Genomic DNA, 22,874 nt, shown 5'->3' with positions numbered 1-22,874 from the left:
AGTTTGGGTCAGGTGTCCTGTCTCTGCTTCCTCCCTGCTTTCCCTCCTCCCTGGCAGAGCATGAGACTCAGAAAGTCCTTGGTCAGAGTAAACATTACTTAGCAACAACTAAAATCATCGGTGTTATCAGTGTTGTTCCAAGACTGAAAGTCAAAAACACAGCACTGCACCAGCTGCTAAGAAGGAGAAAACTGACTACTACTGCTGAACCCAGTACAAAGTGGATCTTGCTCTTCATCACCTGAAACTAACATGCTTAATTAGAATTACATTGTAGCATTCTTCCAGAAAACACCAACTTCCTTTATAATTTTCTTTAAAATCTTTGCAGTTCTTTAGTCCGGATTCAACAAAGTGCTAAATGTTTTTACAATAACATCACACATACAAGGCTTTACCTTGCAATCATCTAATGTGTTCTGTGCAGAGATCAGACTTGCTGGAGTTTGTAAAGACCTCAGTCGCTCACTCTGAGCTTCCAGCCAATTGTGTAGATTCTGTGCCTTGTTCTCATTTTCAGTAATATCCTCCAAAACATCTTCCAGGTCTTGTATCTGAAAGTTACAAAACCATTTTAACATCCTTAAACCTAGAGGTGAGCAGAAACAGGGCTCCCCCTTCCAGGACAAAATTTGAGATGACAGTATCTACATTGAAAGTACTATTAAGAGAAAACATTTTGAAAGGAAAAGTCGAAAAGTTTTACTGGCTTTTTAGGATCTGACCTTTTCCCTAGGAAGAAAACACAGCAGTGTGGGTTTTAGAGCTGGCAGCCTGTAGACCTGACAAGGTGGGGAACCCTAGGCTATGCAGACACATTCATATGGAGTTTGAAAACCTCATTCTTCCTCAAACCCACTAACAAAGTTACTAACAAGCAAGGCACCTCAAGTCTCCTATCCTCAATCTTAGGCCTTGAGGATCTATTAAATCCTAGAATGCAGTTTCTTGAAAGTGGTTAGAGAAGATAACTTCCCCCTCCAATTGGAATTTCATAATGGAAAGTTTCAATTGTGCAGGAATCAGATTTTCCACTTGAACATGTTTCTTGAACGCTTTCTGAGCCAGAAAAAATTGGGAATTTTCTGTTTGTTCAGCAGTCTTTGTATCTGGATTCCGTGTGGGCAGCTTCTCCCAAAGCTGCCCAAAGCACAGCTTTCTCCCTATACATTCAGAAGAGAAAAAGAGATGGTAAAAGGAATGTGCTGGTAAAAGGCTGCATTCCAGCAGCCTCATGCTTGCATATTGGGATTCTAACCTTCCCTATATCACACAAGTCAAATTAGCTTTTCTAGGCACTGGGACACAAAAGCAGTGGCATTTCATTCTGGATGCACAGATTATTTTGTAGCCTCACTACAATTCCAAGGCACTGCCTGAAACAGATTTTCTACTGAGAAAGATGATCTATAGTTAGACTCCATGTAGAATTTGTCTATAGCTGCTGTTCTTCAAAGCACTCCATTGGGAAAGCATATTTAATTACTTCAGAAGGAGGACACAGACAGCAACCCATTTCCAGTGACCTAGCAGTGCTGGAACAGGGCTGGGAACTGATCCCTGCTGTGACTTTTCCAGCACATATATCCCTATCTGAATACAGCTGTCAGCACTTCTTTCTTATTAATTACTTTTTTGGCAAATCCAACTGCTACAACAGGAAAATGGGTGATAGTTTAACTATATCCCTATTTCTTATTAGCATCATATGGCATGTAGAGGGGATGTTTGCTTTTCTGGTGCTGTGCTTGCTGAGCAGGGCCTGACTGTTTGTACCAAGCAGTGTAGCACCTCTTCTTTCCACAAACTATCCAGAAATTTTTCCCATTAAGTTTTAAATGCCCCAGATTTCACAGCTCCCCAGTTTTCCCCAATTGACAGATCTCACTAACAGGTTTCCCTGCAGACACTACCCTAAATTCTTCCTTCTACATAGTTTTCTCAATATAGATCTTCCTTGTTGACATGTCACTGACTGTATTTTCTTCATATGAGGAATCTTTTTTTTTCCACCTAATAGAGTTAACTAGGGTAAACCCCAAACTGTCATGAAGAGTAAGTTTTGTCTATTTTTTGTCCATACAAGTTACAGGAGAGTTTACCCTCCCAGACCTTGCTGATGTTTAGATGCCTGCCCACCAGCTGATAGCTAATGTGCTACAAGGCCACTCCATAGGCTGCCATACTGGACAGCATCATGGATAGACAGCAGAGAGCACAGGGGGCTTTACTGTGTTCAACAGTGTTTTCAGACTCAGAGAGAAAGGCTGCTTATACAATACAGAGCACTGGTAGAGGCAAGATCAGAGCTGTGAGAAAGAAAGCAGGAAGAACTCAGTCAGACCTTTCTGTTCAGAGATGCCTGCATCCTGTGCCACTGCAGGTTCATTTCTCCAAGATACTCTGCAAATTCTGTCCTTTCGTATCTCTTGCTTTCCACATCACAAGTGCTCATCTGCAGGAGTGATTGGTTAACAAAATCTACTGTCCACTGTTTAACGTTCATTTCCATCATATATTCCTGGAAAGGGGAGGGAAAACACAGGAAAAAAACAAAAAACATAAAACAATCATTTTGCCAGTTTTATTCTGATCAGTTCCACAGATGCTTCAAGTATAGTTATGGGACATTGATGGCTTATTCTGAACCATGGCCTAAAGTATTTCTCTAAAGGACACGTGGCTGTAGGAATAATTCTCAGTTTTTACATTCTTGTAGCTATTTCCTTTCACTGGGAACTTTTGCAGAAAATCCCTACCATTATGTGATTAGCTCAAGGTAAGAACTAGTGCTGGAGCAGAGAATAAACCTGCGGGTATAAGACCCAGTACTTTATCCATTGGACAATACCATCACACTGCCATGGGCCCAGATTACACTAAGACTGAGGCCTTCCCACACTCCCGCAACTCATAGACAAGTGTAGACAAGGGCTTATGCTCCTTTATCAAAATACCTGGTATCAGAATATCTGGGAGGAGAGTGTCCTCCAGTATGAGTGCACTTGCCCACAGAGATGAGTGAGAAACTACATGCAAAGTGAGAATATCATAAGGGAATGCCTTTTTATTTCAGGTCTTATAAGAGGGGAAGAAAGGGCTCCTTACTGTATCTAGTAGTACCTGGAAAAAAGCCACTAGGGAATACCACAGTAGAGGTACTGAAGCTGTAGCTGCTTCCCTGTAGGAATTTGTGACCCTGATCCCAGCTTTCTTCCCAGCATACACATCCCCACATTGCTGACAAGTGCAGAAGACACACCAACAAACTGATGCCTAAATATCCAAGGGGTTAAAACCAGCACCCCACCTACATGTTCTAACTACCGAATTGAATTGATATATACCAAAATGTTATATAATGCTATACTAACGCACTCTGAAAGAAATGTTTATGTTGGCACTTGCCTTACGTGCAGTACCAACGTGCCTGTGAACTGCAGTTGATGAAACATAGTATTCAAAACCCCGGTTCTCTAGTTAAACAGATTGTGGTTATGGAGCTCCATTACAAGGTATTCCTTGTTGAAAAGACAAATTAAAATACAGTGTAAACACACAGTCTATCTTCCTAAGGAAGGAAACCTTTCCTAGTGAACATGTTTTATAATCTAAATATCAGAGAAAATAAGCAAGACAGATGGGACAACATGAGATTATAGCACAGCAGTAGCTGTACTGCAGGGCCAGCAGTGTTTTGTGTGCCATGGACACAAAAAGGTTTTTATAAAGGAAGATGTTTAAGCACCTTTCAAACTGTTTAAGGAACCCTCTTTACAGCAAGGTGAAGGATAACACTGTGCTTGTAGGCTGTTTTCATCCTTTCAACAGCTAAACACCTTGCAGAAGGCCTGGACTTACAGTTTCTCATTTACCTTGTACTTCTGAAGGAGATTTCTGACTTGGGCAGCACTCCACTGTGCATTTATTGGCTCCTTGTATTTCTGCTCAAATTCCACATTGTACAGCCAGCTCATTAGGTCAACAACAGCTTCCAGTGATGAACGTTTTTCCATCTGAAGCTGGAAGAGCATATAATGAATCCTCTACACTCTGCTTGTTAGAAAAATCAAGGAAGATGACACCCATATTTTTAGAAAGGCTCGGGCACTATAATTGCAATTACTGGGGTATGAACTTGAAAGTGAGTCCTGTACTACAGAGGGATATATGATGTAAGAAAAGGTTGAAAATTCAGAAATTTGAAGTAAAATTCTAACTGTCACAGACTTACACATCAAACTGTAAATATGATAGACATGTACAAAACAGCCCAAAAAACACAGCAACAATTAAACTGCAGTACAATACTGGGGATATTCTGAAAGCAAGAAGACAGCTAATTAGAAAGGAGGTGCCTTATGGAGCAGCCAACTGAATCCCACAGCAACATTTTAAAATAATTACTTAGCTTGAACTGAGAGATGTCAGCAGTTTCTCACCTGGTGAAGCTTTTCTTGGATGGCTGGGAGCTGTGTAATCAGTTCTCCCCATTCTTGCTCAATCTTTGCCAAAGATGACTTAATTGCTGCAGTATCACCTTGCTTCATGTGGAAGAGCTGGTTGGCAGTGCTCACCACAGATGACTTCAGGGAAGATTTTTCATCAATCTCCTTAGATAATGTCTGAGATGCACAGGAGAAATTTGAGAGGGTGAATTTTTATGTATCTTTTTAAACAAGTTTTTCAGTCAAAGGATGAGCTGCCTTAACAACCAGATTTTAGCAAGTCTATAAAGTTCAGAAAACCTAAATTCAACATGTTCTGGCAGCACGCAAGGCCTTTTCCTGCCCACCTTGATACAAAGCTGAATTCTACCTTCTGCTCCACAGGGCTTGGGAATACCATTTGGCAGACCACCTTCACAGACCTGGTCCCTAGTGAAGAACAGCCTTAGTGTTCACTACACCCAGACTCCAGATTCAGTTGGTAAGTGGCCCATCAGCTTAGCTGAACTTCTGTATTTGGCATCAGGAGCAAGACAGAAATCATACTATTACATTGCAGGTGTTTAAGAGATCTTATCTGGGCTCTAATACCTTGCAGTTGAGTTCATTATGAGGACTCCATTGCAATTTATGCACTCTACCTGGCCTCCCAATCTGAAGGAAGGTCTTTGGTAGCTTCCCATCCTCATGGTTCTCACACAGATAATGGGGTGGCTTTGGGACACACAGCCATTCAATGCTATATTATGTGGGCAGCTTCTAGGTCATGGTAAATACAAAAACCACTGAAAAGGTCATTTTCACACTGGAAGACACAATGTCTTAGCTAAACCTGACAAGAGAAATTACTTACAAACAAGCTCTTGATGTTATTCTTGATGGTAACAGGATCTTGTGCCACACTGAGAGACTCCTCCTTCAAAAAAATCATTCTTTGCTGAGCAGAATCCAGCCATTTCATTAGGTCCTCTGAGTGTCTGCTGTAGCTACAAGGAGAAAACAAAGCACACGAACATACATCTCCAAGCTGAGTCTAGGATACATTTCTCGCCCTCCAAGTTGTCCTCTCTGTTAGGAGGCATGTGCTATCTGGCACCTATGCTGCTACATAACCCTACAGAATGGCTACAGGATGGCTCAATGTGCAACACAACAGTTCTGCTGGATGTACACAAAACTGTTCCTATCAGCTCTTTTCAGCTGGTCTGCTCTCCCTGAAATTCTCTTTCTGTATTCACCTAGCAGTTGCCAGGACAAGCTCACATGGGAGAAGAAAGCTTTGCTGGAGGTCAAAACCACCAGAGGAGACTGTGCACACTGCAGATACAGTGCACAATACACAGCAGGGGTAAACACCAACAAACACTAGTATGTTCCATCCACACTATGGGTCCAGCCATCCTGAGCTTAGAGCACACAGACAAGGTATGCTTGGAACATCAGCTGGTGGACTGTGATATAGAGCCCCAAACTTTCTCCACCTGACTGCCAGGATTGCACTGACAGTTGGCTTGGGGCATGTGAAAACATTGGGTCTTTCCCTTTTGAAGAGCTTCAAAAGAAAAGTGTATCAGCCAGCATTTGATGTGTGTAAGGTGGATAGTGTACATGCACAGACTGATACATTACGCCTTTCCATACAAATCAAGGCTAGCTTGCATTTGTAGCAGGCCAAAATGCTTAGAGCAGCGTGATCAGAGCTTCTGTTAACACTTCCAACGTAAAAATTGCAGCACGATGCAGCTAACTCTCACCACTACACTGACTTTGCAATGGCAGCAATTAAACAAAGTATGCAGGAAGTAAATGACTTGTCTACACAGTGAGAGATCAGCTGTGTAATAAGGAGCCACTCTTCTGATCACCACTGCTTTTGTGTTTGGTTTTGTTGGGTTTTTTTTTTTCATTTTTAGGTCAAAGGAGCTCTCGTATTTATTAATTCACTGCCATATTTCAGAAAATAAATCAACAGATCAGAAAATTTCTAGCTGATACCTCTAATTGCTTTCCTATACCCACCTGACCAAGAGTTTGAGTAATGTTTGCAGTCGGTGTAGCTCATGGCCAACTTTTTTGGTTAAAGATAACCACTGCTCTTCCAGCTTCCCAATCTGGTAGCTTATTTCTGGACAGCTCACAGCAGTCAGCAATTTCTTCCCTTCTTTCACCATCTGGTACAGCCTGGCATGCTTTTCATTGACATTGGTTTTGATTTGCTATGAGAATACGGGAGGTTTACAAAACAATAATATTTTAAAAACTGAAAACACAACCAGCAAAAGATATGATTTGTTCTAACTTCTTAATCTCACATTTCCTCTATCATGCATTTTGTTTTCCAAACAGAAGGAACCTGTACTTCATTACATGCAAAAGGGATGCAGTTTGTTTTGTTTCCTCAGAATATATCAAGACAGATCTCAGCATAATTTCATACATTAGCAGAATGACTGTCTTATGATTTGATGGGCTTTTTGAATACATTTAAGCCTCAGGCAATGGACAAACACTCTCTTATCACATCTGGTCGCACTGTCCAAACATATTACTGTCCTCAGCTGAAAGTTATTGCCCTCCTGTTCTTAGAGGGCCTTCAGACTCTGTCCTATTTTAAAAATGTCACCAGTCTTCTGAAGGAAGCTGTTGGTGTAATTATTGAATAATGGTGGCAGGGAGGAATGAAGAATTAACAGTGAAGGCATTAAGTAAAGGAGTGGTCTGGTTTGCTTAGATGGGTGAAAAAAAGCAAAGCATCATTTTAGCATTACTATGCTTCACTGCAAGGTCAAAATCAAAAAAGGGAAAAAAAGAAAAAACAGCTTAGGAAGTAAATCAATTCCAGGGAAAAGGCAGAAAGTAGCAATTGCGTGATTTGCCTCCAGCAATAAAGGGCTTCTACAATATTGTTAATGGGGATATTTCTCTAACAGGAATTAAGAATAAGGGAACTTTATTCTGCTGTGTCCTTGAAACTGTGAAGCTCTAGTGCTGGGACCCCTCCCCTTCCCCCAGAAGACAGAAATCAGAACATTTCATTTTGAATTCTCAGGATTTTAAAAGTAGCTGATAAACCTGTAGACCTTCTGTTCAGAAGTAACTAGCAATTCAGATATTTGAAGCTACTAGGTTGATTCTCCTCTTCCATAGGTTTTACATCATGGCATGAAAACCATTCCTGAGTTACAGAGAAGTAGCTCTGTGTTCACTCTAAGGCTACCTGCTGTCCTTGGGATCCATGTAGCCATCACACCATTTTCTCCCATTATTTGTATTTGAAGACCAAGTTCTAAAGTAGCTACAGTCATTATTCCCACTTAAATGAACTTGTAGCCCTTGGCTGAAATTAGCAGCCTGAACCCCTGCTACTTTTAAATGCAAATTTTCAGCTTGCATCCACACACAGACAAGCACACAAAGGAAACAGTGCCCTGCAAACAATCACCACCTCATATTCTAACTATTCTTTTTGCCAGTTCTACAGATACAAGAAGAAAACAAGTCAGAAAGATAGATGCATAAATACCTCCAGAAGTGCAATCCTTTCCATCAATCTTTCTTCTGTTTCATCAACCAAGTTCACAGAAGGCAACGTAGAGGTAATTGCCTCCATCTCCTTACTCAAAACTAGGTATTCATCATCAAACTCCATCCATTCCTAAAAAACACATTGTAGCATGAACATAGCACATATCCATCTGCATTTTTACCACACTAGACTGCTTATTCTAGCATAAGCAGCTCTTGCTTTAATGAAACAGAACACAAAAAAAAGGTGAAGGATGATTTTAGCACAGATGAATTAATTATTTATTCACAGTATCACAGTATCACAGTAGGTTAGAGATTGGAAGGGACCTCAAAAGATCATCTAGTCCAATCCCCCTGCCGGAGCAGGAACACCTAGATAAGGTTACACAGGAACGTGTCCAGGCGGGTCTTGAATGTCTCCAAAGAAGGAGATTCCACAACCTCCCTGGGCAACCTGTTCCAGTGTTCCGTCACCCTCACTGAGAAGAAGTTTCTTCTCAGGTTTAAGTGGAACCTCTTGTGCTCCAATTTGTACCCATTACCCCTTGTCCTTTCATTGTTTGCCACTGAGAAGAGCCTGGCTCCATCCTCGTGACACTCCTCCTTTATATATTTATATACACTAATAAGGTCACCCCTCAATCTCCTCCAAACTATAGAGGCCCAGCTCCCTCAGTCTTTCCTCATAAGGGAGATGCTCCACTCCCTTAATCATCTTAGTTGCCCTGCGCTGGACTCTCTCCAGCAGGTCCCTGTCCTTTTTAAACTGAGGGGCCCAGAACTGGACACAATATTCCAGATGAGGTCTCACCAGGCCCGAGTAGAGGGGAAGGAGGACCTCTCTCGACCTACTAACCACCTCCCTTCTAATACAACCCAGGATGCCATTGGCCTTCTTGGCCACAAGGGCACAGTGCCGGCTCATGGTCACCCTGTCGTCCACCAGGACCCCCAGGTCCCTCTCCCCTACACTGCTCTCTAACAGGTCGTTCCCCAGCCTATACTGGAACCTGGGGTTGTTCCTGCCCAGATGCAGGACTCTACACTTTTCCTTGTTATATTTCATCAAGTTATTCCCCGCCCAGCTCTCCAGCCTGTCCAGGTCTCGCTGGATGGCAGCACAGCCTTCTGGCGTGTCGGCCACCCCTCCCAGCTTAGTGTCATCAGCAAACTTGCTGATAGTACACTCAATTCCCTCATCTGAATCGTTGATGAATATATTAAATAATACTGGTCCCAGTACCGACCCTTGAGGCACTCCACTAGATACAGGCCTCCAACTAGACTCCGCCCCATAGACTACAACTCTCTGGCTTCTCTCCTTCAGCCAGTTCACAGTCCACCTCACTACCCGATCATCCAGACCACACTTCCTCAATTTAGCTGCAAGGATGCTGTGGGAGACCGTGTCAAACGCTTTGCTGAAGTCGAGGTAGACCACATCCACTGCTCTACCATCATCCATCCACCGCATTATTTCCTCATAAAAGGCTACAAGATTGGTCAAGCACGACTTCCCCTTGGTGAAGCCATGTTGACTGCCCCTCATAACCCTCTTATCCTTGATATGCCTTAAGATGGCACCAAGCATAAGGTGTTCCATCACTTTCCCAGGAACGGAGGTGAGGCTAACCGGTCTATAGTTACCCGGGTCCTCCTTCTTGCCCTTTTTGAAGACAGGAGTGACATTTGCTTTCCTCCAGTCCTCAGGCACCTCTCCCGTTTCCCAAGACTTGGTAAAGATGATGGAGAGCGGTCTAGCTATGACCTCAGCCAGTTCCCTCAGCACCCGCGGGTGCATCCCATCTGGACCCATGGATTTATGGATATCCAGATTGCTCAACTGATCTTTAACCCGTTCCTCATCAACTAAGGCAGACCGCTCCGTTGACCTATCTTCATCCGGGGTCTCAGCGGTACAGGGCTCTTCAGGGCTGCCTCCAGCAGAGTAGACAGAGACAAAGAAGTCATTCAGTAACTCTGCCATCTCTGTATCTTCTGTCACCAGGGCACCCGTCCCGTTCATCAGCGGGCCTACATTGCCTCTGGTGTTAGTTTTACCTGCCATGTATTTGAAAAAGCTCTTTCTGCTGTCCTTGACCCCTCTCGCCAGCTTTAATTCCAAGGAGGCCTTAGCCATCCTAGCAGCTTTCCTACATCCTCTAGCAGCAGCCTTATATTCTTCCCAAGTGGCCAGCCCTTCTTTCCATGACCTGTAAACTCTCCTCTTCCACTTGAGCATACCCAGCAATTCCCTATTTAACCACGCAGGTCTCCTGACCCTCTTCCTCGACTTCCTACGTGTCGGGATGCTCTCATCTTGAGCTCGGAAAAAGCAGTCCTTGAACGTCAACCAACTATCTTGGGCCCCTTTCCCTTCAAGCAGCCTAGCCCACTGGATTTCCCCTAGCAATCGCTTGAAGAGGCCAAAGTTTGCCCTGCTAAAGTCCAGGGTTGCGATTCTACTTGCTATTCTACTGACCCTACCAGACAAGATCCTGAATTCTACCATCTCGTGGTCGCTGCAACCAAGGCAGCCCTCAACCTTCACTCCTTCAACCAGACCCTCCTTGTTAGTGAGGATGAGATCCAGCAGCGCACCTCTCCTGGTTGGCTCATCCACCATTTGCATGAGGAAGTTATCATCCATACATTGGAGGAACCTCCTGGACTGCGGCTGGGTTGCCGAGTAGTCCTTCCAGCAAACATCAGGGAAGTTAAAATCCCCCACGACGACCACGGCCTGTGACCGTGAGGCCGCTGTCAGCTGCCTGTAGAAGGCCTCGTCAACTTCCTCACCCTGATCTGGTGACCTGTAACAGACCCCGACAACAGTATCACCCCTGCCAGTCTGCCCCTTAATTCTCACCCACAGACTCTCGACTCGCTCATCATCTGTCCCCGGACAGAACTCAACGCATTGTAGCTGCTCTCGCACGTAAAGAGCAACCCCACCACCCCGCCTGGCTGGCCTGTCTTTCCTGAAAAGGACATAGCCCTCCATGACTATATTCCAGTCATGTGAGCTGTCCCACCACGTCTCTGTAATTGCCACCAGATCATAATCCCCCGACTTAACACAGGTTTCTAGCTCCTCCTGCTTATTTTCCCATGCTGCGCGCATTGGCGTACAGACATTTCAGGGAGCGAGCCGAGCACACCGATTTCACCCTAGGATTACAGGAGGCCTCCCAGTCTTCATCAATTCCGGAGCGCTGTCCCACTGAGGCAAGCCGAGCTACAACCCCATCCCCCTTCAAATCTAGTTTAAAGCTCTCCAAATGAGCCCAAATTCGCCAATATTTTTAACATTTATTTTAAAGTGGTATGGTTACTTTTTTATTCTCTAAGGGTGTTTTAAGATCTATCTTATGTTTTATTCAAGGAAAAAAGCCAGACACACAGAGAACAAGTAATAGACTTCTGCTGTCCAGTGGAGACATGAAAGAACAACTACTAGACTAAGAAATCACTGGTGCAGAAAGGGTTTCCCTAGATGCAATTCTTTTTCTTCCCTCCAGCCTTTACTCTGGGTTTCTTTTGACTCATTACCTTTAACAAGCTCTCTAAGTGTATACCATACTGGCAAGCCTTCTGCTCCAGCAATGTGACTTCATTCACCATCTCTCTCCAAAATTCCTCTTTGTTTTGTAGGATGGAAGGACTCACTCTCTTTGAAAACACTTGTATGAAAGCCATGTGGGTCACCAGGCTGCGGAAAAAGTCCTGAAAAAAACAAGTTTAAACTTGCTCTTTAAGAGAGACCACACTCCCACAGCAGGCATATGAAGAAGACAGAGAAGACTCATCAAGAAGACCATCCAGTTTCAGGGTCTCTCATAGCTGGACTCAGGAGCTTTCTATCCAAATTCTGCATCACCCCTAGACTTGTAGTTACTGATCATTTTACATTTAGTCAGGAGCCAGTGATCAGTTGCATACGCTAATTTCAGATATACATTTCTAAAGGAGAAGATTCACATTTATACCTTCAGTTCATATGAAATACGAACTATTAAATATGCTGTATGAAGATGATGGTAGGAAGAATTTAACTATAACTAAATTCATAATTTAGCATGAGGTAGTTATCACTGGATAGCCATTATTCAATTTGTTTCACCTAGATGCAAGATGACTCCAAGCACCAAAGGTATTAGCAGTTCTAAGGGTTAAGTAGTATGCAAGGCGCAGTAATCCTCTGGGATAACTATAAGGTAACATTTTGCTTTAGCTATGGTTCAGCTGAGCTCCTGAGAAATGTATGAACAAAATGCTTACACCCACAAAAAAGTTTTGACGGTTTAAGGACTGCTAAGTCCTGATTACCAGGGGAGGGAAAAAGGCTTTTGCACTTTTTTTGCTTTTGTAAAACAATGTGTGTATATTTGGACTGCAGATATATTCTTTGCTTTCCTTTGTAAATAAATTCCTAACATTTTGCTTCGGACAATTAAGGGTTAATTTGCTAGTGACAAACACCATTCCTACCACAATGGAGTAGTGATTTGCAGTGCTTAGCATCCTGAAACAATTCTTAAGGAAGTTTGAGCTATGTGGACCACTTAAAGCATTGACATAACAGACATTGTCAAGTGACTAGCATTGGCCAGGCCTTCTTGCCAAACAGCAGGACAGTGAGGATCCAGGTGCATTCTCAGCCATCTCCAATCAAGCATGTAGCAGCTGGGTACAGGGACACAGGGCTGGCAAGGGGAGGATCTAAACTATCCTCCATTTAGGAAAGGAGTTAAGGAGTTGTAAGTTTCTTCCATTCGATCATGATGGTGCAGAATGCTGAAAGCAAAAGAGCCCTCCCAATTGCTAGACAGCAACTTCAAGAACCTCACAATTGATTTATTACCAGTAATTAGGAGTACATGTGTTTTCCTCACACATCAGTATCTTCTGAGGTAAGCCATAGTAGTATTAAACTGACAAAACTGAAATCCCGATCTTGATTTATCACCAAAACTGCAGTTGTAATAATGACCTCCCTTTAGTGTGTCCTATTTTGATCTATGGCAAAACTCTGCTTTGCTTTCTGCATGTACTCCAGTCCCTTCCCTATGCTATAAGCTAGTTATTTTCTCCATAACACTGGAGAGAGATCAGTCAAAGAATATAGTGCTCCTGCTATGTTGATCTGAGCAGTGCTGCGATAAGCGTCTTATACCTTGTGATCTTCCAGGTGAGACTGTAGAGCTGCTCTGCTTTTGATTAGCTGCTTTGGATCTTGTGCAATTTTCTCCTGTCCAATAGCTACCAGCTCTGCAAATCCATGCAGTAACTTCTCATACTGGCTTCTACTGATGGAAGTAGAGTTCAGCTCCTCATACTTTCTTTTCAGGATCCCCCACATGTCGTCCAAAACATCCTACAATGTAAACACAGTTTAGTGATTTATGAAGGACAAAAATGAATTTTACAAACCTGCACATACATTCCCAGAATGCAAAATAATCATCAGCCTTTTGATGCTAAAAATATATTGTTTGGAGGATTAAACCTTGCTGACTAAGTGGAAACTGTATTGTGCTCTTACCTCTAATTTATAAACTTCCTGGATTAAGGTGATAGGTAACTGAAGTCTTTCCCCATGGCCTCTCAGTTTTGCTACTTGTTTTTCAAGGTCTTGCAGCTCCAAAGCACAGGCATCAGTTTTCTGAATTAAGGACAAAATAAGCTATTAAGAAGAGTTCTAGTTCCATTAAACTTTCCATTATCACTAGTAGCACAGCACATCCAGCAGATGGATATCTGCTGTGCTAGCACTTCATAAGTTCACAAGGAGACACTGACATCCAATGAGCTTATAAACTAAATAGGTAAGATTGCTCATGACACAGCTTACTGGATTCTCATGGCACAGCCAAAAGAGAATTCAGGCCTTGTATCTCAATCCAACCTTCAACATGCACTTCAGTTTACTAATTCAAGAGCAGCCACTAAAAGGAATCATGTACTCAGAAAATATCATTTTTTCTTATGAAATAGAACAACCCAGTCAGGGGTGGATTGAGTCAGGTTCTTTCTGAAGGAAGGGAAGCTATATACTTTTGACATTCCTTTTTCAAGAGTGGTTACTTGACAATATATGTAGGGCAACAGTCCTTGCTAGGGGATTCAGCAGTTCTCAATGTAGCTTTCAACCTGGCAGAAAAATTCTGCCTATAAACAAGGTTATGGGCCTGTAACGAAAGTGTTGTTTCACCAAGAAGCAGACAGATAGCAGATGACCATTCTGTGGAGGATATGTAGCCTGTAGAGAATATTAATTCTCTGCTGGTCCTTATGAAAGTTGAAGAAAATAGCTTAACTGGTCAAATGTCCTATGATAAAGTGCTCAGAAATGCTGAATGAGTAGATACAAATACTGTAGTCCTATTTCTACAAAGAAAAACTAGTTTTGCAAATAAAAAGAAACATAACATGTGAAGTGCTGTAACTTATGTAGCTCATTTCTTCCCTGCCAGAAGGTGGAGCGTACTTGCTCTGAGAGATTGTGGAGAGACTGGTTCCTCCACTCCAACTACTAAAAGGACTGGAATTAGGTCTGACTACAGAAAGGGGTGTAGAAACAAAAAGAGGGTTGTTTTTTTTTTGTTACTCTCTTCTTTCCCATTCTTAAAACCTAAGTGAGACTCAAACTTTAGAAAACATGGAACTTAACAGATACCAAAAAAATGGAAATAAAATCAAATGCTGTGAGTTCTTCCTCTCCTTTATGTTGAATTACCTGAAGCTGTTCAGAAATATTATGTCCATGTATTGCGTTCAAGCATTGCTGCAAAGCAGCCTTTTTCTCAGTTAACTGATCATAAAGCAGCCTGGTTTCATTCTGCAAAAGAAACAAGCATCAGAGGTATATCACGTAACAGGAATATAGTAACAACCAGACAAAATTACATAACAAACAAAATGATTGCCTGTTATGGCAAAAGCACTTTTTTCCTCTTAAAAAACAAACAAAATACCAAACAAAAAAAACTCAACCCAAACCACCACAACAAAATAAAGCATGTGCATTATTTAAAGCAGTATTTTAGAGAAGGAAATTCTGTAGTCTGTGTTGTGTATAAAAGCAGATTACTCCCGTAACAGTGATCCTCTATGACCATAAAAATCCGTGAAACTTATAAAGAAAAAAATTCTTTCCTTCTGAAAATGTGCTCATTACTGGCCACTAATGGAGCTCTGTGGATCTGCATAAGCAAACATTGCAAGACTAGTCCTGTTACTGTCTGAAGACAACATCCCACTGTTCAAAGGAACTGTTTTAATGTTAAACAGTAAAGAACTAGGCTGACTTGCAGATGATGAGCACACTGGAGTTTTGCTGGACATTGCAAACTGTATTTCAAAGACTAGAATTTTCTTTCCTTACTTCAGCTTAAATACCTGATCTGAATATTTCCCAACAACAGGTAGTAGATTTAGCCCAACATGAGAATCTATAGAAAATTTTCTTATTATCTGCTTTTCTGAAGATGAACAAAAAAGGCAAGTTTGCAGAACTATAGCTTCTGCTACTGTGGCACAAAATCTAAAGGAACTGATTTGGTCAACCCTCTGCATCAGAACAGTAAATACAGGGTCAATAAAAAGGGTCAAATCAACCTTCAGTATATAGCTGCCCAGCGCCAGACACGGCAGCAAAGGGGAAGAGCCCACAAAGCAGCAGAAATAATATACAAAATCTTTCTTGGTCTGATCCCTACACACAGAAACTTCTTTAGCCTGTAGCTCAGTGTGCATGGGATCCCAGGTGACTTCCATCCTTTCTGCATGAGAATTTTCTCCTGTGATCAAGGCCTCTATAGTAGTCAGCACTGCAAATAGCACTGCATAAACAGCAAAATTAATTTGATTCTTGAGAGGCCAAGACAAGCTTGTTTAGTACCGAAAGAAGAAAAAAAGAAAAAAAGAAAGCCCATCATAGGTTGCTCATCTGTAACCCAAATGCATTAACACTGACAAGTCTAACAGATGGTGTGAAGTAAGACATGCATTTGGCAGTGGAGTACCTCGTAATTGCTATTATGATCCAGCCCAGCTTTCATTGAGTTGCTCCTTAAAGCAGCGGCAGCTTGAGTTTGTTCCAGCCATGCTTGCAAGTCGTTAAAGCACTCAGAGAACACATCTGTGCTCCCACCAGCATGGATAGCAGACTTTAGATCATCCTTTTTATCACTCAGATCAGTGTGAAGTTTTTGCAGCTCCACAGAAAGAGTCTAAAGGTTTGAAAGAAAGATAACAAGAGTGAAAACGGTCTCCCTGTCCAAGGACTCTTGATCATATAAAGCAGGTTTCAAGTTGATAATTGTTGTTAAAAGCAATAGGCTCAAATCTGTGCAACACCAAGTTTGATGGTGTTATTCCTGAATGACAGAGAGAAAATATCATGCCACATATACTCTGTTGTAAAAGAAATCCACTGGGGATTCTCTTTCCCTTGATGCTTTAGGACAGTTACCTCGTAAAGAGCCTGCTGCACACGTGCCTCTTCAGCAGAGAGAACAGAGGTGTTTAGCATCTCCTCCATGTTATTCAAACACTGGCTGATTGCCAGAAGCAGTTCAAATAATTTTCTGTCCAAATAAGAAGAGACTTCCTCTGCAACATTATCCTGTGTAAAGGCAAGTAAGAAGTTTTCAGTACTTTCATCCAAGTCATGGCTAAGATTTATTCACTCGTGAAAAGTTAGAGGTTCAGTCAGCTAGTACCAAAATAGAATTAATGAAATACTGAGGCACAGACGTGGGTGAGACAGTAATATGCATGTAATATTCAGAGCTGTCAAGGCCAAAGCTGAGACAATGACCATTTATGTATTGAGAGTGGCTGTGGTCTTACAAGTCTCTAATTTCATGAATGGGCACAACACAACTTGTCTTGTCAGCACCAATATTGCAGATTTACTGAAATCATTCACAAGCTCCTTGCTTTATACAGTTCGCGGCATTCTACCCACACTAGCAAATCTTTGGATTCAGGCAGCAGAAATACCATAGCTGAAACTTGAAACGTTTCCTCTCAAAATCCTAAGATGATTTCTATTTCATAGTCCACACCTGACGCAAAGCTACACTACAGTGAGTGCCATTTGAAATGATTATTGCTGCTTCCCAGTGCCCAAACAGTGCCTTGTGTCTAGAATTCCTTGGTTTTTTTTCAATGCTAGGGCATGACATTTTTTACCTGTGTATGAACCACATTTGCTTCTTGGCTTAGGTCCCCCAGCTGGACAGTGTAAGTTTTCAGCTCTTCCACAGTGGGGGTTCCTGCACTAGCAAATATGCCTCGGGGTAGCATGTTCATCTTTGCTGTAATCTAACATTTGGAAAAAGAACATAGTGATTAGGTGAAAAGCTCAAATGAAGACAGGGCTTTGGGCAACTAGACAACACACCTCTCAGAAAGCATTAAAGTTTCAAGGCATTATATAAAGCACTTGGATAGCAGGGCTCCCTTTTTACTGACAAAAATCAGTTGGGTAGTCTATGCCCTGATGGGACACTGGTTGAAAAAGCAGCCTCTGATTCCCAGCTTTAAGAATTACAAGTTGTAGTTTGTGATAAGACAGGCCAACTGCCTACTGCAGTGGAAGTCTTGCCTGAAAAAGCTGACATTCATGCTTCTACATGACTGATATTGTTCCATGTAATACAGCAATTTTAGAGAACAGGAAATGTAGTCATCTTAATTTAATGTGATCAAAACTGTTAATGACAGAAATTACAGCTTTGTCCAAACAGTAAAATTCTGCAGTCTGTTCAAGATACATATATATATATATATATATATATACACACACATATATATACAGTGTGCTCCCATTGCAGTTCAAACTCCACTTTTGGTATGTGAGAAAGACAGAACACAACCGTGAATGGCAAAAAAAAAAATTAAGGCAGAGATTTGTTTTGACAATTTCTTTTTTTTTTTCAACTTGCAAGAACTGAGATTTAACCCACATCCATGAGAATCGTCTGGGAGCTTGTTGGATAACTCTCTTAGTTCTCTTGACAGAATTAAGCAAATAACATCTTGTCTGAATGTTAACTACAAGGATTCACCAATCTGCTCCCACACTATGCTTAGCAGTCACTACTTCAGAGACATTATTAACATTACTGTGCAGTAAAATCAAAAGACAATCATGAAAACAGTATGCAGTAACAATTTCATCTGGAAAATGTTTGCACAGATTTCAGTTACCTGATGAAGAGACATGACATAACAATGCAGGAAGATAGCCTAATTGCTATTTTTACCACAACCAACTGCTCACAGAAAGAGTGCTTTACTGAACTTAAACAGACCTGAGGTTCCACAATTTGGCAGAGAGGAGATTTCATCTTTGATGACAGCTCTTGTTGTAAATACTGCCATTTATTACCACTTTGGTCCTTTGGAACTAAAGTGGAATCAGCCGGTTTGCTCTCTGGATCAGATTCTCCATTGCTGCATTGAGAAAACACCATTAGCACGGCAAATACTGAAACAGAATAAGCAAAATCAGATTTGTAATACTTTTATTGCTCCTGCCTCAAAACCAAAGTAAAACCAAGTGCATGGATAATCTTTAATTAGAACTGTGATACATTTCTTTGGGCTTTTCCCTTCCTGTGAAAAACCTGATGGACATGCTGACAGCCTCCATCTCTCAGTTTCTCATCACTGAATCTGGTAACTGGTTTTGGTATTTTGTACCTTGATTCTAATTTTGAAGTCACACTGTCCTCAACTTGTGGCTGCAGTTTTTCCATGCACAACTCAATGAAGTCAAAGAGGCTTTTCTGTGCAGCTGCTTTTAGTTCTGGATGCTGTGGACAGAAAATAGTGTGAACAGTAAAATTATGTGCACTGTATTAATCTGATTATGCTTTTCCAATCACATTTTATGTGCTCTCCTGGGCTATGCAAGCTCCCACTTAAGACTGTGCTCCTCCAGCACTGGAGAGACTGTAGTCGCTTTAACCAAGCACATCAGCTGAGCTTCTCCAGCTCCTTGAACAGTGGGGACTGCTTCTGAGCCAGGAGTTACTGTCCCATTCACTGGAAAACTCAGAAAAGAGAGCACAGCTGTGGCCCACAAGAGCTGGCAGTCACTATCATTGCCATTTACAGATTCTTCAAAGAGAAAATTACTGATTAAAGGTCTCTCTGCTGTGATGCTGTCACAGACAAATCCAGCATTTTTAATGCATTTAAAAAAACAAACCAAAAAAAAACAAACCACTAAACAACCCCTTTCCTGTACTGCTTGCAAAATTTTGACTTGTCACCGAGAACTTAAAGCAGGAAAATGTTGTTCAGAGACTCATTAAAAATCCACTGCTTGCTGCAAACTATAAATAATTCTACAGCACTGTAAAGCAGAATAACAGCAAGTCTGATGTCTCTGATTGACTTTTCTCCCTTTCTTAATTCTAACTGTTCTTCAGCAACTACCGCACATTAAAGTTCCATAACTCTCTCACTCTTGCTCTGCATAGCATTCATACGCTTTACCTGTTCTTCATTGCATTTTTCTTGAAGCATCATCTGGAGTTCTTCCAAGCTGCACTTCACTTCCTTCAGCTTCAGGGAAAGAGCTTCTACTTCTTGTTCATAGTCTGCACTAGCCTCAGAATCTTCCATTAAATTAGGGATCTTTAGTTCAATGTCTGCTATCACCACCTAGAAGGGACAGCAGTCAATTATTCATTCTTAGAAGTACAACACTTTTTCTTGATAATGTTCTGAAGTCAATGCTAACACTTCTACACCAAAAGAAACATGGAGCCAAAAAAAGACATGGCTTCAAACCCGCCAGATTTTCTCTGAACAATTAAATAGATTTTGTACAGTTAGTCTTAAAGGTGTTTCAATAATAGCCTCTGCAGGAATTTGTATTAACTCAGATATAGAATAAAAGAGGAGAGGAGAAATGAAAGACTCCATTTGGATGCAACCAAGAAGACAACACACCTCAGTGGGGAAGGAGGCGGTGCACAGACTGATCACCTCACCCTTTGGGAGGAATGATGCCGAATTACCAAAACATAGTAACTTTACCGTATGTCAGCCAGGCTATTGTAAACTGTTGGGATCTGGTTTTTGATACAAGCTGCTGTGAATCAACATTACTGCATTACTTTAAACTCACATTTTTCAGGTGAGTGTGGAGACAAGGTACTATGGCTCAACTGCAAAGTAATCAACTGCAGTAAATTAACTGCTTTACATCATACGTCCATATCTAGAGACTGTTTCTGCTCATGCTATTTGAGTTTTCCTCTGTAGATCTTGACTAGGTTAGAAAAACCTCCCACCACTACCAAGTTCTTGTCTTAACATTGAGGCAAGTCATTAAATGCTGACAGGAGTTCAGCAGCACTTACAGCTGCCTGGAGCCTCCTTGTATTTACCAGCTGAACTGCCCTGCCTGTGCCAACATGAACCCCAAAAGGGATCCAGGCACAAACAGTTACTTAGGTGCATTCAAGACCCTAATTCCTGCAGAGTTCAGCACCTGAGTGCTCAGCTGAGTAACAGCTTAAACCTAGAGGTATTTCTTGGCATGGAGTCAGTTCCTATTAAAAAAACATACCACCCAACAACAACAAAACAGCTGGAAATGTCTCCTAACAATTTTAAATGGGGAGATGTTGATATTGCCTCTTTTATAGTAAGTGAGATTTGCTGCTTTATGTAGAGACAGTGCTTGAAGCAAACTGGTACACCAGACTGGCACCACAGAGAACTTCAAAGTGGCGTGCCTGCCACTTTCTTATAATCTGCATGCCTAAGAAAAAAGCTGCATGCCAGGCTCCCACCCAGCCCAGCATCTCATGTCAGTCCTGCTTGCATCCACCTATTTTCACCAACAGGTACCACCTACCCCTATCCTGCTGCCATCTGGGCCTGGCAATAGGATGCCCTAGTGGTAGGTTCAAATACCACCACAGCTCACAGAAGGCAGGGGACAAGCCCCTATTTTTCTACCTATGCTGGCAGCTGCTCTGCATAAAGAAAATTTTACCAACGGGGAAGCATTCTTACAGCACTCTTTTGAATCAAGTGAAAGTGCCACAGAAAACAAAAAAATCATTTTATCCTAGCTGACTTTTCATGATTGAGACCAATGAAAAATTGCCTTTTAATGGAGAATTCAAACTATACTATACAAAATAATCCAAAGACAAAAAAAGCTTTAAAAATATTCATGAATTCTACTTAAATTCCTGGATGCATAAAGATCCCAAATCTAAAGACAGTTTTTTAAACTAAGCCCTTGGAAATCTGCACCTGAAACTGAAGCCAAGCAGTTACATGTTTTCTGTACAGTGAAATGAAGGTGACTAAGTGGGGAGAGCAGAAGCAGTGAGCATTGCTTTTCTTCAGACACACACCTCAGGGAAGTGCAACTTGTACGGATAGCAGCAGTAAATTGTCTGATCTGTCTTACCTGGTAATAGGCCAGCTGCATTTCCACCGCATGCTGCATTTTGGGGGTCTGGGGGTCTGACTTCAGGGACACTTTAGTTTTGTCTAGCCACTGCTTCACCTCAGCAACTTGGGCATGGCACATCTGGAGGATCTTTTCTGGTTCCAACCTGCTGGGACCCACAGCTTTCCCTCGAGAGCCCCAGGTGATGTCAGGGATATGAGGCGGCTTGTCACTCTGAAGGAAATCACATGGAAGAAATGTGGTTATCTATCTGCTTTATACTTTCTTTCCCTTCCCTTTACCAGTGGGAAATACAAAACTTTTGCAATCACAGAGCTCCAAAACAACTCTGCCATCATGTTCCCAAATTAAAAATGAAAGAAAGAAAAGCAAAAAAAGAAAGAGAAAAAGAAAGGGAAACTCAGCAGCCAAATGATCCAGGATCTGGTGTAACAGGTTTCCAGGCAGCAATTTGCATTTGCACAGGTATACCTGAACAAGAGGAAGAGGGATGACGCACCATTAACCACCTCTCCCCTGAGGAGAGATGTTTTCCTGTAGGAGTTAGATGTAAAAGCAATGCAGTTTGTAAGCTGCAAAGCAAGCTGTCGGACCACACTTACAAGCTACTTGCACATGTTCTGTTCCAAAATTCAACCAGTGCTTTATTTGGGCTTTAGGTCACACAGAAAAATAATATATATTTTTAAGTATGTTTCATGTAATTCCTTCTAACTTGCAGTCCTTTAAAAAGCAATATTGCACACTTTGTAATAAGGAGAAATCTAGAATGTGCTAAGACATCTGCAGTTGTTTGGAAGGCTGTACAGGTGTATATATACCCCTATACATACAAATACTGACACTTGATAAGTAAGTCACGCAAAACACCACAAGAATAAAATTGCCTATAGACTACCATGGCCCTAGAGCATACATTCAGGCAGCTGAGACAGTCACTGGTAGTGTACAAGCTTCATACTAAGATGAGAATTGGCAGAAAAACAGGGAGCAAAAGTGCATGGTTTCACCTATCAGTGTCTTAACCATTACTGTTCTTTGCCTCTGAGACACCATGGGACAGTGCCATTAAACACAAAAAAGGTATCTGAGCTTGCAATTCCCAGAACAGTCTATGTCTCCTGAGGTATACATGATTGAAGAAATAAAAAAGTACCAACTTACTTGAACCTCCACCAGAAACTTCCAACTCTAGTTCTAGGCCTGTTTGTTCTAGTTCATTCATCTAAATAACAAAACAGTACACATGTATAATACTGTGCTGACACCCTTTCATCACACACGTATGTGCACCTAAGCATTTAGTTTACAGTGTCAGCATGCTCTGCCCCTCCCCAGCTAGACAGTGTTACTGCAGTAAACTTGGTCCCCCCTCTTCCACAGGAATAGAAATTCAGATACATAGTCTAATCAGTTTGATGAAACATACTGGTATGGTC

General features: G+C 41.8%; 1 protein-coding gene across 1 annotated transcript in view; it reads right to left on the bottom strand.

Moving 5' to 3' along the window:
- The window catches only part of SYNE2 (spectrin repeat containing nuclear envelope protein 2), a 191,889-nt gene that overhangs the window by 51,113 nt on the left and 117,902 nt on the right, over positions 1–22,874 (bottom strand). The window contains exons 68-85 of the mRNA XM_061376171.1: positions 21,433–21,648; positions 19,494–19,661; positions 18,693–18,805; positions 18,302–18,443; positions 17,178–17,309; positions 16,453–16,605; positions 16,004–16,210; positions 14,716–14,817; positions 13,522–13,641; positions 13,153–13,353; positions 11,529–11,702; positions 7,972–8,103; positions 6,468–6,664; positions 5,302–5,434; positions 4,443–4,625; positions 3,876–4,022; positions 2,345–2,521; positions 399–554 (exon numbers count right to left, since the gene is read on the bottom strand). Coding sequence (XP_061232155.1) covers positions 399–554; positions 2,345–2,521; positions 3,876–4,022; positions 4,443–4,625; positions 5,302–5,434; positions 6,468–6,664; positions 7,972–8,103; positions 11,529–11,702; positions 13,153–13,353; positions 13,522–13,641; positions 14,716–14,817; positions 16,004–16,210; positions 16,453–16,605; positions 17,178–17,309; positions 18,302–18,443; positions 18,693–18,805; positions 19,494–19,661; positions 21,433–21,648 — 2,853 coding nt within the window. The remainder of the gene's footprint in view (positions 1–398; positions 555–2,344; positions 2,522–3,875; positions 4,023–4,442; positions 4,626–5,301; positions 5,435–6,467; positions 6,665–7,971; positions 8,104–11,528; positions 11,703–13,152; positions 13,354–13,521; positions 13,642–14,715; positions 14,818–16,003; positions 16,211–16,452; positions 16,606–17,177; positions 17,310–18,301; positions 18,444–18,692; positions 18,806–19,493; positions 19,662–21,432; positions 21,649–22,874) is intronic.

The sequence above is a fragment of the Neopsephotus bourkii genome, unplaced genomic scaffold, assembly GCF_033783945.1.
Source record: "Neopsephotus bourkii isolate Nb327-2 ecotype Australia unplaced genomic scaffold, CSIRO-AGI_Nbou_v1 NB_1707, whole genome shotgun sequence".
NCBI lineage: Eukaryota > Metazoa > Chordata > Aves > Psittaciformes > Psittacidae > Neopsephotus > Neopsephotus bourkii.
This window is presented reverse-complemented; position numbering and strand designations above follow the sequence as displayed.